The 17,179-nt window shown below is 37.1% G+C and overlaps 1 protein-coding gene across 11 annotated transcripts in view; it reads left to right on the forward strand.

The window, feature by feature from the left end:
- relch (RAB11 binding and LisH domain, coiled-coil and HEAT repeat containing) overlaps positions 1–13,832 on the forward strand; it is a 47,319-nt gene extending 33,487 nt beyond the window's left edge. For 4 of the 11 annotated variants that reach the window (XM_083530211.1, XM_083530215.1, XM_083530213.1 and 1 more), the window contains 12 exons: positions 515–638; positions 779–827; positions 2,845–2,924; positions 3,191–3,297; positions 5,069–5,168; positions 5,935–6,017; positions 8,171–8,234; positions 8,330–8,468; positions 8,576–8,692; positions 11,181–11,269; positions 11,932–12,002; positions 13,463–13,832. In XM_083530211.1, the coding sequence (XP_083386337.1) occupies positions 515–638; positions 779–827; positions 2,845–2,924; positions 3,191–3,297; positions 5,069–5,168; positions 5,935–6,017; positions 8,171–8,234; positions 8,330–8,468; positions 8,576–8,692; positions 11,181–11,269; positions 11,932–12,002; positions 13,463–13,583 (1,144 nt within the window). In that variant the 3' untranslated portion in view covers positions 13,584–13,832. Of the gene's footprint in view, positions 1–514; positions 639–778; positions 828–2,844; positions 2,925–3,190; positions 3,298–5,068; positions 5,169–5,934; positions 6,351–6,449; positions 6,556–7,792; positions 7,876–8,170; positions 8,235–8,329; positions 8,469–8,575; positions 8,693–11,180; positions 11,270–11,931; positions 12,003–13,462 lie in introns of those variants that run through there. The other 7 variants (XM_083530212.1, XM_083530214.1, XM_083530216.1 and 4 more) reach the window with 3 other exon arrangements.
- The last annotated feature ends 3,347 nt before the right edge of the window (positions 13,833–17,179 follow it).

Raw genomic sequence — 17,179 nt, forward strand, 5'->3', positions numbered from 1 at the left:
AAAGAATATATGGGTGGAAAAGTCATGTCCCAATAGGTTTTGTCCATATAGTGCATGATACTGCTTTATGTCAAGTAGTGTAACTAACAGCACTATATAGAGCTACAGAATTATATACACATGACATTACTAACTCTTGTGGCTGAATGAGCACAGATCTCCACCATCACACTCCAAAATCTAGTGGATCATCTTCCCAGAAGAGAAGCACTTATTAGAACAGCAACTGGGAATGAGATGTTCATAAAGCACATATTGCTATAATATTATGGTCAGGTGTCCACAAGCTTCGGGCCATATCATGGTTCTCATGCTTTGTTTTGTGTTTAACTTGGTCCTGATTGGTGGTCCTCTCCGCATTGTTTGCTCAGTGAATGTGTGGTTTGTGTGTGTGTGTGTGTGTGTGTGTGTGTGTGTGTGTGTGTGTGTGTGTGTGTGTGTGTGTGTGTGTGTGTGTGTGTGTGTGTGTGTGTGTGTGTTCAGATTGTCACTCTCTTTGTAATTCCCTCCACAGTCTGCCTCAGCTCATCGAGATCGTCAGTCGTATTAATGTAGCTTCCAGTACTTGTGTACACGAATTCTCCAGATTCTTCTGGCGCCTGTGCAGGACGTTCGGGAAAACATTTACTAATACCAAGGTGGGTGGGAAGAAGCGATCCTATATTTATCACCCCGTATGATTGCTTGTGAATTTTTGGTTGTATGTTGTTTTTTTTTCCCGCCGAATCAACGGCCGTTTGTGTCGCTGGTCTGAGCTCTTCTGTCTCTAATCCCGAAGGTGAAGCCTCAGTTCCAAGAAATCCTGCGGTTATCCGAGGAGAACGTGGGTAAGCCGGAGTTCACTTTTCCAAGAATAACACCCTTCCAGTCAGCAGGAGAAAGAACACACACAAGCACTGTTCCTCAGTGTTTAATTTGTATTTCTACATTTTAGTGTACACAAGTTCTCTTTTCCTTTTTTTTTTTTTTTTTTTTTTTTCTCTTTTTTTTTCTTCTTTAGAAACATGTATGTGGTCAAATTCTGGTCCACATCCTGCTGGTCTGTATCAGCTTTCCTTATTCGTGACCAAAAACAGTCAATATAGGATTCTTTTTTTTAAGACAACCCTCAATCACATATTACTCCCCAGCCCTTGAGTAGGAGTGTAATGTAAGGAATTATATCTAGCAGGCTTCGGGGAAAAATACTTCATTCTTAGATGCAGCCCCAGAAATAATTTTTTAACCACTGCATCAGTGCATGTACAGTATAGAAGCATCTCGTCGTACATCATTATTTCGCTCCGAGACTCACGACTTACGGCAAAAAAAAAAAAAAATCATATAAACCCTTTACATTTTTTTTTTTTTAAATACAAAAAAAGACCTACACGGCCATTAAACTTTAATTCTTCACCCTGTTGCATCACTACTACAATAATTTATATACTACTTTTAATTAATATTAAAGTAAAGAACTTTATTTTTTATTTACACGCACCTGATTGTTGACCTGGTGTAGCCTTTTAAAATTCACGAACGATTGTCAATATTGTCTTTCAACTCGAGCCAAAAGCACAAGTTATGGCGGCAACCAGTTCACCTCTATTATATTAAAGATTATTATATAGATATTAAAGTCCATCGGGACCTATGGGACCGAAGTCATGCAAAAAAGTAATAAAATAAATATATTAAAAAATATAGATAAATTTATTTTATTTTATTATTTTTTAAATAATTTTATACATAGTATTTGATACATTTTAACATCTATTTGTGTGATTTCACTTTTTTATTGTTTATACGTGATTAATTTTTTATTTGGAAGTTTTAATTATTATTTTTTTTGACTAAATAAAGTTGCATAAATTATATTTTTCCCTATTATTATTATTATTATTATTATTATTATTATTATTATAATACGTGTGTAACTAGTGTTAGAGTTATACGTTTTGTACGTGAGTTTGAGGGTTAAAATTTGTAACTTTAAAACGCACTCACAAAGATTATTACTTAAATTTTACGAAATTTATAAATTATAATTAAGATCTTGTTTTTATTTATTAAGGTTTTACTGCGATTTCTGTCTCTTTCTTCAAATATGCTCACTACATACTATGGTGCTGGAATTATTATTAATATATTTTTTTTATATGTTGGTATATTTAATCACAATTATTTATACATATTCAGATTTTAGACATAACAAAGAAAAATGCTATACATAATCTATTAATACACTATATGATCAGAAGTATTGGGGCACATGACAAAAAAAATAAATAAATAAATAAATTCCTAAAGGAACAAACACTATATGGACAAACGTTTGTGGGCATCTCTTCATAAGATTTTTATGTGCTTTTTGAACATCCTAGTGTACATTTAGTCCCCATTTTCATTTGTAATAAACTCCACACTCCTGGGAAGATATTCCACTAGATTTTGCAATGTGCTTGTGGAGATTCTTTCAACCAGAAAGGTGATAGTAAAGTCAGGTACTGAAGTAGGTGAGGTGAGGAGGCCTGGGGTGCATTTAACGGTCCCCTTCAACGTATTAAACAGGGTTGAGGTCAGAGCTCTATCGCAGGCCCCTCGGGTCTCCACAGATCTTCCACTACAACTCCTGTAAGGAGCTGCTTTTGTGCACAGGGGCATTTTAATGCTGAAGATTTCATTCTACCTCTTCCAAGGACAATTGTGTGGATAAGTCAGGTGTCCCAATACTTTTGTCCATATAATGTATTAATAAATATAAGGTCTCCCTAAAAATGTCCATGAAAGATTGCAGTTTAGAATGCATTTGTTTTATTTGTTATTCATTATCTTATATGATGATTTTTTTTCTTCTTTTTCTAGATGCCACAGCTGGTAATGGCATTTTGACCAAGGCAACAGTTCCCATCTATGCAACAGGGGTCCTGACATGCTACAACCAGGTCCGAGCTTGGTGCTCAGTCTCCTCTCTCACTTTTATACTGTAATGAATGTGAAAATTGATTGATTTGCGTTAAATAAGCTTTCTAAAAAAAAAAATATTCCAAATATCCCCACTTGGCTATGAAAGTGATATGGATGCAATGAATGTTTTGCAGTCAATATTTACCTACTTGCTTTGCCAATTTGTATCATTTTACATTCAGTAACAGTAACACACTGAGTTAAATAAGCAAAATGTACTTGAATCACCTTTTCCCCTTTTCAGGAGGAAGACCGAAAGCTGTTGGTTGGCTTCCTGGAGGACGTTATGACTACCCTGTCTCTTTCCCATGCTCCTCTTGACAGTCTAAAAGCTTCTTTTGTGGAGCTCGGGTATGACATATCTATTTAATTCAACACAATGCGATTCAATGTAAAACGTTGGAATGATGCGATGCAATACAGTATGGTACAGATAGTTCGCTTTGCTTTGCGATGCAATACAGTATGGTACAGATAGTTCGCTTTGATTTCTTCGGTTCAGACTGACAACAAATCATACATTTATGTAAGTGCCTTCTGACTTCTAACGCATTGCCCATTCACAAACAGGCCTTTGAGGTGCAAAAAAAAGAAAACAGATTAAAGAATAACACATTAAATTTTTGCTGCTCTGTTTCCAGGAAGATGCAGATCTACCTCTGCCATGTTAATCTATATTCTATGTGACTTTCAGGACTCTCACACCTTGCTCTCCGTACTGTTGTAATACATCATATTTACATAACAGCAACAGTTTATCAAGCAGAAATTAATCTATGTTTAAAATATTGGTCAAATTATAGGTTACTTTCTAAATCATAAAAATATAGCGCCAGCTACTAATAATTATATATAAATGTCGTATTTTACCGGTGCAAAAATGTAAAAAATTTATCACGATGCAAATGACAACTTGTATCAAATACACACTTTTTTTTAAATCAATGCATCACATCATTAACTTTTATGCCAACACACAGATCTTACTATGAATCTAATCATCCCTTTATATATATTAGGGATGCACCGAATATTCGGCCACCGAAAACTTTCGGCCAAAAATGGCCCAAAAGTGCATTTTCGGTTTTGTGCAAACAGTTTGTTGTGATGACGCAAACAGAAACTGCTGCCTGCACGTGCTTGTCTGCGGTGTGGACTTATTTTAGTATATCTGAGAAAGACCCACGGATAGCGATTTGCAAAACATGTAATGGCGATATTTCAAGAGGGGGTGCGTCTGCAAAGACTTTCTCCACGTCGGGTTTAATTTATCACCTGGAATCCAAACATCCCGATCGCTATACTGAATAGGAGGGGAACGGGGCACAGAAAAGCAAAACCCCTCCGAGCACGCGCACTCCGTCTGTGGCGGACGTTTTTTCGAAAAGGCAGGAAGTTTCCCAGTGATAGTGTTGTATTGTTGTATCTTTAAGCAGTTGCACTTGTTCTGAATGCACTTTGTTTTTATGAAAGAACATATTTAATTTTACAACCTTTCAGCAGGCCAGAGGGCCTGTACATTATTATTTAATGTTCACGAGTACATTTAAGTTAAACATTTAAGTTTGAATTTTAATTAATTTTATCCTGTGCATTGTTGCAATGTGCTATAAATAAATATTTTTTATAATTTGTAATTGATTTATTATTTGAAACAAAAATTAAAATGCCTTGATTTTAGTAAGGTTAGTACACAGTCCTAGCCATAAATGCAATGGTAATAATAATTGGCATAATTTCTTTCGGTGTTTCGGTTTTCGGCCTTGCTTTCCTCTTTTTCGGTTTTTGGTTTCGGCCAAGAATTTTCATTTCGGTGCATCCCTAAAATATATATATATATATATATATATATATATATATATATATATATATATATATATATATATATATATATATATATATATATATATATATTTTTTTTTTTTTTTTTTTTTTAATTTATTATAATTTTTTTTTCTAACCTATTTTTAATTTATATTTATATAACATTTAGTAACAAAAAGTGTTCTTTGTGACACGGATGAGTTTTGAGATAATTAACAATATCATGCTTACAGTGGTCTGCTGTACTTGAACCACTATATGACACTTTTGGGGTGTGTGTGTGTGTGTCGTTGTTTAGGGCGAACCCGGCCTACCATGAGTTGCTCCTGACCGTCTTGTGGTACGGAGTGGTCCACACTTCTGCACTCGTTCGCTGCACCGCCGCACGCATGTTCGAGGTCAGTCTGCATTTTTCTTTCTTTCTTTTTTGTTAAGATGAAATTAAATGCATTGCAACTGGAAGCTTTTTATATTTGGATTATTTTCAATAATAGCAGACCTTTTTAAAATTTGGTAATTCTTGTAAATGAAAATATTTTCTTATTATTATTATTAATTTTATTATTATTGTTATTATCATTATTAAGTGCATTTGATTGATGATAACTTGCTGGTCCCTGTCTAGCATTGTGCTCTCTTGCATTGTGCTCTCTGTACACGCCGCTTCACTGAATGTCGTAGCTTAAAGCATCCATATGTGTTTGTGTGAGAGTAGGTGTGTTTGTGTGTGTGCGCACTGCTGCACGCTTGCTGATATCATTCCGAATGGTTTTAGCAGAATTCCCCATTCCATTCCTTTAGGGAAAAAAATAAATTAAAACACTAAAGAGCGAATCAGCTCTCTATCTATGAACATTTTTTGTTATCCATGAGTCTGTGTTTAGCTCCTTCTATGTACTTCTTTTATGTTATAGTCACGTGTCAGCTCTGCGGTTATTTTGTTACCGTTGTTTTTGGTTTTTTTTGTTGTTCTTCTCCTACTCTCTTTCCCCCCTCCTACCTTTCTCTCTCTATCTCTCCTTCTTTCTCTCTCTCTCTCTCTCTCTCTCTCTCTCTCTCTCTTTCTCTCTCTCTCTTTTTCTCTCTCTCCTGTGGTGTTCCATGACTCTCTGCTTGCTCCTTCCATGCGTCCTGTGTGACATCACCCCTGATCTGACCAATCAGCTGTTGGTGAAAGGGGTGAATGAAACCCTAGTAGCTCAGAGAGTTGTTCCGGCACTTATCACACTCTCCAGTGATCCTGAAATGTAAGTCTCCTCCTGCCTCCGTCACTCACACATCTCCTTCTGCCTCGGTTTTGCCTGGGAAGCCTAAAAGCAGACCTATTCTGGTAGTCTAAGCACCTCACGTCAACATTTTTACCAATCCATGGTCAAAAACAGTGCCATGTTTCCCTGACTTAACCCTGCTGACTTTTGCATATGTGTTTTCTCAACCAAAAAGTCCTCCACTAAAATATTGGCCAAATATTGACTAAAAATGAGCCAAGAAGGCTGTGAAAAATTGTCTTTATTGTTTACCCTTTTGAAATTTAGTACAAAATTCAAAGAAATTCTTTCCTTTGATGGATATGAACTGCAGTGTTTTATATATATATATTTATATATATATATATATATATATATATATATATATATATATATATATATATATTTATATATATATATATATATATACAGGGATATGCATATGTAGTAACAAATAGGCCAAATTTAGTCAATTATAGAATATAGCTGTTTGATGATGCACACATCCAGTAATTAACCCTCTGGGGTCGACAAACTCTGGAGCGCTCTGTACTGGTAAACACACGCTGCAGAATGAAAAAATACAGGGATGAGAAGAAAGCAGCGAGGTTCAAGAAGATTCATATGTGGAAGCCTGTTTCCGCCATATTAAAAAATGTTTGCCTTTTTTTTCTCGCAATTCCCACTATTTTTTTCTTAGCCTTAGCTTTACACGTTCAAAATAAATAAATCAGCTACAGTAAATAGAATCGCTAAGCCTTCGATGTCTGGCAGCAAAAAGGGTACAAAATATTAGGCAGGTGGTCATATGTATATATATGTGTGTGTGTGTGTGTGTGTGTGTGTGTGTGTGTGTGTGTGTGTGTGTGTGTGTGTGTGTGTGTGTGTATATATATATGTATATATGTATATATATATATATATATATATATATATATATATATATACATATATATATATATATATATATATATATGACTTGATATATATGACCTGATATATGATATATAATATTAGTATTCTGATATGTTTTATTATTTGAACTCCCCCTACCCTCACCCTAGACTTGGAATATTATTGATCTAGGATCTTGGTAAAATTGGCTAATCTGAGTAAACTTTTGAGTTCTTATCCCAAAGGCACCTCACCCCACCCTTCCAAAAAATTTGTCCCATTTCCTAATACGCAAATTACGCATGCAAATATTTTCACAGAAGTCTTTTGCTTGAAGGTTTATTGACTCTTCTTTAGTCATTTGTTATAACTGTGGTGCAAGAAAAGATTTTCAGCATTGGGAACCATTTAGGAAGTTTTGTCTGTGGTACAGGCACATGTTCTACAGATTTGATCGGATTGGACTGGAGGTCAGATCAGACATCATTGATCTGTAATGTTAAATGTAAAAAACAATTGCTCTATCCAGGTTTTCCTGTTGGCTTCCTCGATACAACCCAGGCTTGAGGAATTTGTTTTGTTTTGGTTTTTTGTGTGTGACACGTTTGTGGTACAAACATTTTCACCTAGCTTGATCATCACTAACCACCACTGGCTTGAAGCAGCAGCATGTTCTTCACATCTGTCTATCTGTCTATCTCTCCGTCCGTGTGGCTCCTGGCATGCTTGCCCCTCAAGTCCTCGGGTCCAAAAGCGAAGATCCCTTGCCTTCCTGTTTCTACCCCACCCCCTCTCTCCCCAAGTCCTTGCCCTGCTAGGTCCTGGGCCGTGCATCTGTATTTGACACCCCCGTCTCTCTTTTGCATCTGCCCGGTTTGCAGCTGATCCTTCGAGGCATGAACGAAGCCTTAATTGACAAGCGGGTAGCCCCGGCCCTTATTACCTTGTGCAGTGGTCCCGAATTGTGAGTCAAACCCAACCATGAGATATTTTAACACCAATATCCTGTCTCTTCATTCTCTTGGTTGGCTATATCTATATTTATTTTTAATTCACCATGTACTTTTTTTTCCTTTTCTTTTCCTTGTAATAGTCTTGTAGTGGTTCATATTGGCATTGGCATGATCGTCTGACATTATCCATCCTTGCTTACCTCATATTTCATACATCAGTGGTGATCAGTAAATGTATTGGTTGTTGGGTTGTTAAATGTAAAATCATGTTGATTTTACATTTATTTCTTTTTTTCATTCTTGCAGCTCTGTGAGGATTTCCACAATTCCGGCATTTGGAACCATTATGGAGACTGTAACACAAAGAGAGGTACGGTACCCCTTTCGCTCTCACAAAAGCCGTAGTGTTATGGTGGTTTTGGAAAATGTGTGCATTACAACAGTCTGATTCCGTGCTCGCTTCAGTTGCTGGAAAGAGTGAAAATGCAGCTGGCTTCTTTTCTGGAAGACCCGCTGTATCAGGACCAGCATTCCTTGCACATGGAGATCATTAAGACGTTTGGCAGGGTGGGCCCCAACGCCGAGCCTAGGTTCAGAGACGAGTGTAAGTGCAAAGTTTTTTTTTGTTTAGTTTTGTTTAACGCTCTGCCTTTGTGTGTCTCACTTGTAGTGCACGGAGGTCTGACGAATGTTCTGCCCTTGTATCCACAGTTGTTCTTCCGCATTTGCACAAGCTTGCACTGGGTAACAACATGCAGACGATGGAGAACAAGCGCATGGACATTGCTGGCCAGTTGTTTGAGGCCTACAGCGCTCTGTCCTGCTGCTGTATCCTTTTACCCTGTTACTTGAGTTCCTTTCACACATCTTTTTTTGTATTTGTTTACTTTTGTAATTAATCTTGAGAGGTATACTATAGACTGTACACCTTTCCTGTTAGGATCACTCTAGTTACTGAATAATTCATACAATATTTGGACAAAAGTATTAGTACACCTGATTTCATCTAGTGAAACTTGGTGAATGTACCTTGGTTCGGATTAATTTTACTACACTTTTAAATAAAATGCCTGCTTGGTTTATATAAAAGAAATATATAAAAATAAAATAGAAAAGATTCGAAACAATGCAATACACTTATTTTTCAATTTGATTTATTTTTTTTCTTTTAAGTAATTGATTACATTTGAAAAATATTTAATAGTTTGCATTTTTCAGACCCCATTTGAGTAATACAGATGTGTATATGTAATATTACATTTTCTAACGATATGTTTTAACTGTTCTATTTATTTCAACATACTGTAACAAATGTCAAAATTTAAGAAGCACAAAACATAGTTATCTATATATTTTTTTAATAATTTATTTATTCTTAAAAAGAATTAATTCCTTCCTTCCTTCCATCCTTCATTCATTCGTTCGTTCGCTCACTCAATATTTCAAAATTGTCAGGAATTTCTGCTTTTAAGAGACTTTCTTGTAGCGGTACAAATAGTTTTCACACATTCGTAGTAAAAATCGTAATTCCGGGACGGATCAAGTGGAACCTTTATGATTATTATCGATTGTATTTATCGACGTAGCAAACTTTTCGTTAGACTCGCACGTTTTAGCCACAGAACCCTTTTCTCTGTACAACTTGGCCTCCCTGTAAACCCTCGTTTGTGATCTTTGCTGCTTTGAGTCTTGTTCAACTATTTTAAATAGACCGGAGGCTCTGTGGCTGACACGGCATCTCTGTCCGTCTCCGTGTGTCTTGTTTTTTTTTTTTTTTTTTTTCCTCTCTCTGTCGGCGCTTTTCCTCCCCTTTCCAAGCCCTGTGTCGTTTTCAAAATGTTTACGTGTCAAGCTGGCAGCGAACGAAAGCAAATAAACCTCAGCCATTTCTGGATGGCAAATTGCAGGGTGGATGGTGAAACGCTACGCTGCCCGCTCTCTGATGTTGCGGTGGGCAACGAGAGCCTAGGGATCGGCCCACTGCTTTGGTTTCCCAGCACACATGTGTATGTGTAGGTGGATTATTATTATTTTATTTTTTTTTTCTTATTTTCTTACTTCTTTACATATCATTTTCTAGCCATTTAATCTATGTACAGCCTATCCATGTTATTGCTGTAATGTATAAGTCTAGTGTCCTTTTCCTCTCTTTTACTCGCCCGCCCCCCCCACACTAGTTCTGTCACACAGGCGACTCGTAACCACAGTGGGTAGTGTGTGGGAGATCTGTAGGCCCTGTTTTGTGGGTTCAAGGGAGGACCGTGGTGTATTCTCCAGCTGGTTTATGAGACCCTTCTTCAAAACAGACCAAAGGGATCTGCTTTTCATAAAGACCACCGTGCCATTTGGACCTTATTTTTTTATTTGCTTGGGTTAGGGTAGACTTAAAAAGTCGTGAATTTAAAAATAAACAAGCTGCTTATCTGCTTAGGAAAGTGGTGGACCAGGGTCCGAATGCGGGACCTAGAAGGCCCTAAAAGACAGTGTACAGCACCAACTGGTCATGTAGAACGAAAACCCTATCACAGCACTATCGCAGCTTTTCTAGCATTCCGCATTCAGCCCCAATTTGCTCTTATAATCTCCTCCAATCTTCTAGATGTTCTTCTAGATGTAGGTGGGGTGATGAGGCCAGGGGTCAGTCAGCATTCACATTCATCCCAATGTAAGGTTTATGTCAGAGCAGGAGATCTTTAACTGCAACCCATGCAAAGTATACCTACATGGAGTTTGTTTTGTGCACAGGGACATTGTCATGCTCGAATAGGTTTGGGTCTTCTAGTTCAAATGAATTGAACATTTCATGCTACTACATCCAAAGACCTCCTATAAACCGTGTGCCTTTAACTTTGCAATAACTGTTTGGGAAAAAAACACATATAGCTGGAAAAGTCAGGTGTCGCTTTTACTATACTTTTGTCTATATAGTGTATAGTGAAAGGCAGCTTATTTAACTAGAGACTAGCTAGAGTATTTAAGACATTACATCTAAAAAAACAGATTTTTTTTATTGTTTCCTGCCTAAGACGCAAGGTTACATCTGCCTATATCTGATTATATCGAGGCCACAAATAAATCTTATTTAATAATAAAACTGCCATGTTGCTCAATAAGTAACTGATAAAAAGTAAGGGTAAGTAGATGTAGGTAGTAAGTAAAAGCCACTAGACCACTTATATAACACAAATTAGTTTAATTTTAATTAAGTCTAATTTCTTGAACATAATACTGTATTACATACCAGACTCTAGACTCTTAAATGTGGAATTTTTTGCAATGATTTACAAATTGTCTTTCCTTAACCGTGACGTCTCAGTCATTTCTGAAGAGATTATGGTAAATCATTTTCTTCCTGGTCTGAGGTGCCTGAGAACCGACATGGAGCATCTTTCTCCAGAACATGAGGTAGGACGAGCATTAATTAAAAAAAAAAAATTATAATGATAATTTTAAAAGAGAGGGGAGTGGTGGCTCCAGCGGTTAAGGCGCTGGGTTGCCGATCGGAAGGTCTGGGGTTCAAGCCCCGGTATCGCCAAGCTGCCACTCTTGGGCCCTTGAGCAAGGCCCTTAACCCTCTATGCTCCGGGGGTCCCTTACGAGGGAAATATCAAGGTCCGTGACGTGGGGCCGCCTTCCCGTGGGCTCACCACCTGCAGGAGGGACCGTAAAGGACGGTGCTGTGAGGATTGGGCAGCAGTCGAAGGCGGGGGTCTGCTTAGACTGCTTCCCCCGCGACCCGAATTACGGATAAGCGGGAGAAAATGAATGAATGAAAGAATGAATTTTAAAAGAAATACAAATTCCAATTTCTTAAATTGGAAATCTGTCGTTGGTATCTCTTATAAGTCATCTGTGTTGTAATAATCCTTATTGTCATGTGACCTCTTCAGAGGTAGTGTATTTTCCCAGCCAGTCTTCACAACCAGTATTTTACATCATTTGTTAATTTTTTTATTTTTTTTGGCCCACTAATGCCCAGCTGATATGTCTCTAGCACCCACGCCACATGGTGTCAGAGTTCCCAGCAGCGCTCTAATTTTACTCTGCCGCTCTGTTCTCGTCTCCAGGTTATTCTCAGCTCTATGATTAAGGAGTGCGAGCTGAAGGTGGAAAACCGAGCCATGGGAGAGGCACAAGGGTGAGATCTTGTTGTCCAGTGTTTCTTGCCTCCGTGTCCGTTCCCCAATCTGTTCAGTTTCCTGAGGTCACAGTAAACATCATCTCATAGTATCAAATTAAAGACGTTTCCAGGGACATGCATTGTGTGCAGCTTTAATATTGGCTGACTGAATAGAATATAAATGCGCATGAATTACAATTGCGAAGATGACAGTTTTATTGTTTTCCGTAAAAACCAGGCTCCTGGAGCCCAGCGTTTGTTTGACTCTGAAATGTCCCTGAGGTTAGCAATCAGGCATGAATGCCTCTGGCATTGGCGCTTATGATTATGGCGAACCAGCTAAGTTCATATTCAAACCTCTGGCTTCAAGCAACACAGCGTCTTGTTACACTTTCTATAAACTTGACTTGGACTTGTCTAGGAACATTTCTGTAATTGCAGAAACAGTTTGGCTCTATAATGTGATTATAACGGTTATTGTGTTAAAAATTTCTCTTTTCCCTGAAATGAACCCGTTCAGCCCAAACATGCAGCCTTCTTTACATTCACTCCACATAACTTATAGGAAAATTTATAACTACATTTTAGAGTGTTCTTGTGGAGATTTGTGCTTATTTAAAGATTTGTAAAGTCAGATACGGATGTAGGTGAGGTAAAGAGTTCATTTCAAATGATCATAAATGTGTTTAATAGAGTTTAGAGCTCTATAGCAGGAGTTCTTCAACTACAACTCGTGTACTATAAGGCATATCTTCATAGAGAGCTGGCTTTGTGCACAGGTGCATTGTCCTGCTGGAAAGGGTTTGTGTCTCCAAGTTCACGTAAATGAAAGATTTAGTGCCACCATGTCCAGACATCCTATACAAATGTGTACCTTTAACTTTGTGGTAACAGTGTGAACATATGGCTGGAAAAGTCAGGTGTCCTAATACTTTTGTCCATATAGTGTATAATTAAAGGCAGCTTATATAACCAGAGACTAGCTACAGTATTTGAGACATTACATCTGAAAGGACAGATTAAAAAAAAAAAAGGTCTGTCTAATTTTGATTATATTGAGGCCACAATTAAATCTTGTTATTTAATAATAAAACTGAACTGTTGCTCTGTAAGTAACATATCTATATTTAAAGATTAGCCAAAACCAATTAGCCATGGGTTTGTACACAGGAAACCAAAGTCATATTACTAGTAGTCAGTAAAATCCACTAGACCGGTCATAAAAAAAATACGTTTAATTCTAATTAAGTCCAATTTCTTGGACATAATGTTGTATTATATACCAGATTAGACTTTCATTCCAGTTCATTAAGCATCATGTGATCCTTTTCTTGCAGCACTCATATTTTTGCTTTTTTTTTTTAGTCAGACACAGTAAAGACTTTGGTTTTCAGGACAGGAGGCACTTCCCATAAAACACTAGTAAAGACATTAATTTGTTTCATTTAATTTACATTTCTGCATTTCTCTGTTTTCAGGTCCATATCCATCGCAGCGAGTCTGGTAGGCGAAGACGCAAAGACCAAGTTCCTGAGTAAGATGGGTCAGCTGACCACGTCAGGTGCAATGCTGGCTAACGTTTTCCAGAGAAAGAAGTGAATTGAGCGCTGCTAGGGAAGTTTCCCATAAGCCTCTGCTGTCTGGGACCTCCTACTTGAAGAAGTCAAACGTCTGCCTTTATTTTCCCGTTAATTTTTTTTTAGGCTCTGTTTTATATCCTATTTATGTCTTAAATGTACTATATTCCAACCTCCAAAGAAAATTGCAAATTTTTTTTTTGTCACCGAGTTTGTTTTTCCTTTTTGCTTTGTTCGATTTATGATTAAAAAAAAAAAAAAAAAAAAAAAAGATTCCCTCCTTGTCTTGCGCTCTTTCATGTGTTGCAGTGTTTTCTATTACTACGTGATGAACTTCTTTCCTCTTTTGAATATGCCGAAAACAAAAACCGTAAATAACTGTATCATATGATGAGATGGAACATACCTGTATCCTGTATATTGGGAATTGGTGTCATAATAAAAAAAAAAAAAAAAAAAAAAAAGTGGCTGTTTGTTGTGGCGCTCTATAAACCTGTGTGGTGTGATATGATATCAGCAGCCAGGTGTTCTAACAATAAACAGTACACCCTCTTCTTTGGATTAAACCCCACCAGGTTTAAAGTTCACAAGCTGCCTTGTAAAGACATTCTTCCCGTCTCTTGAGAACAGAATTTGCATATTGTAGTTAATCGGTAACATTTAAACCCCCCCAATCGTGCATTCGTTGATATATTTTATTTGATCTTTTTAATTTCTTCACAGGAATATTTGCATAAAATAAACATTGAAGTCTCTCATTTCTAAGGATCTTTGGGTGTGGCTTGACGTCTTAAACACTTCAATCACGACCTTTTTTTTTTTTTTCCCTGTGCAGAGGTAAGTGTGTGGAGATGGTGTAAGTAGGGATCTCTTAGTCATGAGTACAGCAGTGATTCAGAAATCAGGACCTTTTCCAAACCAAGCAGGAACGAAAGAGACAGAGGAGAAGAATGAGAAGTGCAGAGGGTGTTTAAACCACAGGAACATTTAACCCCTTTGTGTTTTTATTGCTTTTGCTTGTTTTATTCAATCTATAACACATTTTTTTTTCTTTTTTTTTTTTACACAGGCCAACAGGTTCAAGGGCAGCATTATGAGAAAAAAGAAAAATATAATCAAGTGGGTGGATACGGAAACCATGTCATGACCACCAAATGAACAAGCCAATTTGATGTACTTTATAATCTACAGCGTATATAAATGAACCTTCAGAATCAGTTTTTAATAATCATTTAACCATGCATTTCATTCATGTTCTCAGGAGAGGAAAAAAAGAAAAACGATCCACACCAATGGAATGGAAAAAAAAAAAAGTCTATGCATGAGAGACAAAGATATTGAGAAGTACATATATTTTTTTTTCCTGATGGTGGATAATAGCCCATGGAAAACCCCCTTTTGTTTTATTGCACACAATTCAAGATGATATTTTGAAGCAGCAAATGATCTCGTTCGACACGTTGTGAATAAAATCGTTCGACTTTATTCACAAATTTGGAAAAAGGTTCAAAATCTGATATTTGGTGGAGAAAAAAAACGGTCTTCTTGCATTAGCAACCAGAGAATGTGATTTGCATGTGGTGTTGTGCAATTCGTCCCAAGGTGGGAGAGCAGCAGCAAGGAAATAAAAGAAGCCAAGACTCCCAGCACTTAGAATGACAGTTATTCAAATCAGGTAATAATATTTTTTCCAGGAGGAGCTGAAGTGTGTGTGTGTGTGTGTGTGTGTGTGAGAGAGAGTGAAGGACAATGCCTCAGGCTGAAAGACCTAGAAAGAGCAGTTCATTCAACTCTGGATGGGAAGGGCCCCTATCCAGGCTGGAAGACAGGTGCAAAGCAAAGGCAGGTGGCAGGGTTTATGAGATAAAGGCTGAGTTCGAGTTTTATCTCTGGCATCTACCGTTTGTGCAGGGCTTATGATATAGTAGACAAAAAAAAAATGTTTTGTCAGAACTGGTGTGAGGAAGGTGTTTCGACATATGGGCCGGGACTGCTTACATGAGCTCAGTTTAATTGTTTCTAATGGAGGTGACTGTAGCAACTTGTTTACAACATGTACAGAGTGCTTTCAAACCCCAAGAGACTCAAAAGGACGTCTGGGAAGAGAGAAACGTTGTTTTGAATGGTATTTTATGTTAAATGTATCCGCCAAAATAGTCTAATGTTGGTCCAGGGTTCTAGAAGTTTTGGCTCAGGCTTAAATCCACTAGTGGTTTATCTTCAATAAGTTTTTTTCGTGGTGGATTCGGATCCTATCCCAGGAACAGGAGAATTACCCAGGAATAACACAAGTATATTGCAGGGTACCACCATGCACACATTCACACACACAGTGTACATAGCATAGCTGCAGAATGTTAAAGAAAACTGAGAAGTAACCAGAGCTGAAGAACAAACCAGGGACCCTGGAGCTGTGAACCATCAATTTTACCTTAAAGAAATAAAAGGGAGCCTTATTTACTCACTGTATAGGGTTTTGCACTATTTCCCTTTAGAATCACTGGTTTCCTCACATCCACATACATATCAGTAGGTCACTTGGTTATTCAAAGTTGCTCCAAAGTTTAAATAAGTGTGCATGTACCTGGTCCATAGTGTCCTGTAATGGATTGGCTTCCCATTCGTGGTGTATTCCTTCCTCTTAGCGTGTATTTCTGGGACAGACTCTGGATCCACTGCCACGTTACAAGAACAAACTAATCAATGACAGGAATATGACTATACCATATAATCTAGTAGAAATGATAATTCCATGCCTATGTGTAATGCATATTATTGCTTATTCCATACACACAATTTCAGCGTTTTAACGATGAAATTGTTAATTTGGTTTTGTTATAACGCCTAGATCCTCTGTCGAGTAACATTTCACCCCCTTACTTCTATTCACAATAAAACGAGAGCTGCTTTAAACTGTCCAATGTGTATGCATTGCACAATATCACTCACATAAGATGCAATCCTTCAAGATGGGGAAGGCACAAGGACATACACTGTATTTAGTCTACCTGTCACAAGCTCACTTTACCACAAACATAATAATCATGCGGTTACACAGATCTGTTTTCACTTAGCAATCTGGCTGCCCTGACCTCAGCATGCTACTTACCTGTACAGTAAATATGGGCAATTATGAATAAATAGATCTGTTATTTATTATTGTTAGACGTTTACAAAAGCCTTATCTATTAAAAGTAACTATAGTATATGATATATACATATGAATAATCTATTTCTTGTTCCATTGAGCTTTTCTTTTTTTTTCCAGAACTTTTCACAAATGTTTGCATTAAAACTGTTATTTTATTTGACTTTTTTTAAATTAAAAAAAAAGGTTTTTTTTTATACTTATTAGAGATTTAAATGAACCTTTTTTAACTCAAGCTTTTTTTGTCTCAATTAAAAAATTCAACAATTAACATTATTATGGTGTTCTACTTTTCACTATAATATAATATACTTTACTGTACTATACAACACTACACTACACTATACAATATTACACTACAATGTAATATACTACACTATACTATACCGTTACTAGCTGTTAATTCAAATTTTATTAGTATTTTGCACATTGCCTCTTGCACTTTGTTCAGCACCTAGGTTCTCCCTGGT

This window comes from Silurus aristotelis, assembly GCF_946808225.1.
Source record: "Silurus aristotelis genome assembly, chromosome: 25".
In the NCBI taxonomy this organism is placed as follows: domain Eukaryota; kingdom Metazoa; phylum Chordata; class Actinopteri; order Siluriformes; family Siluridae; genus Silurus; species Silurus aristotelis.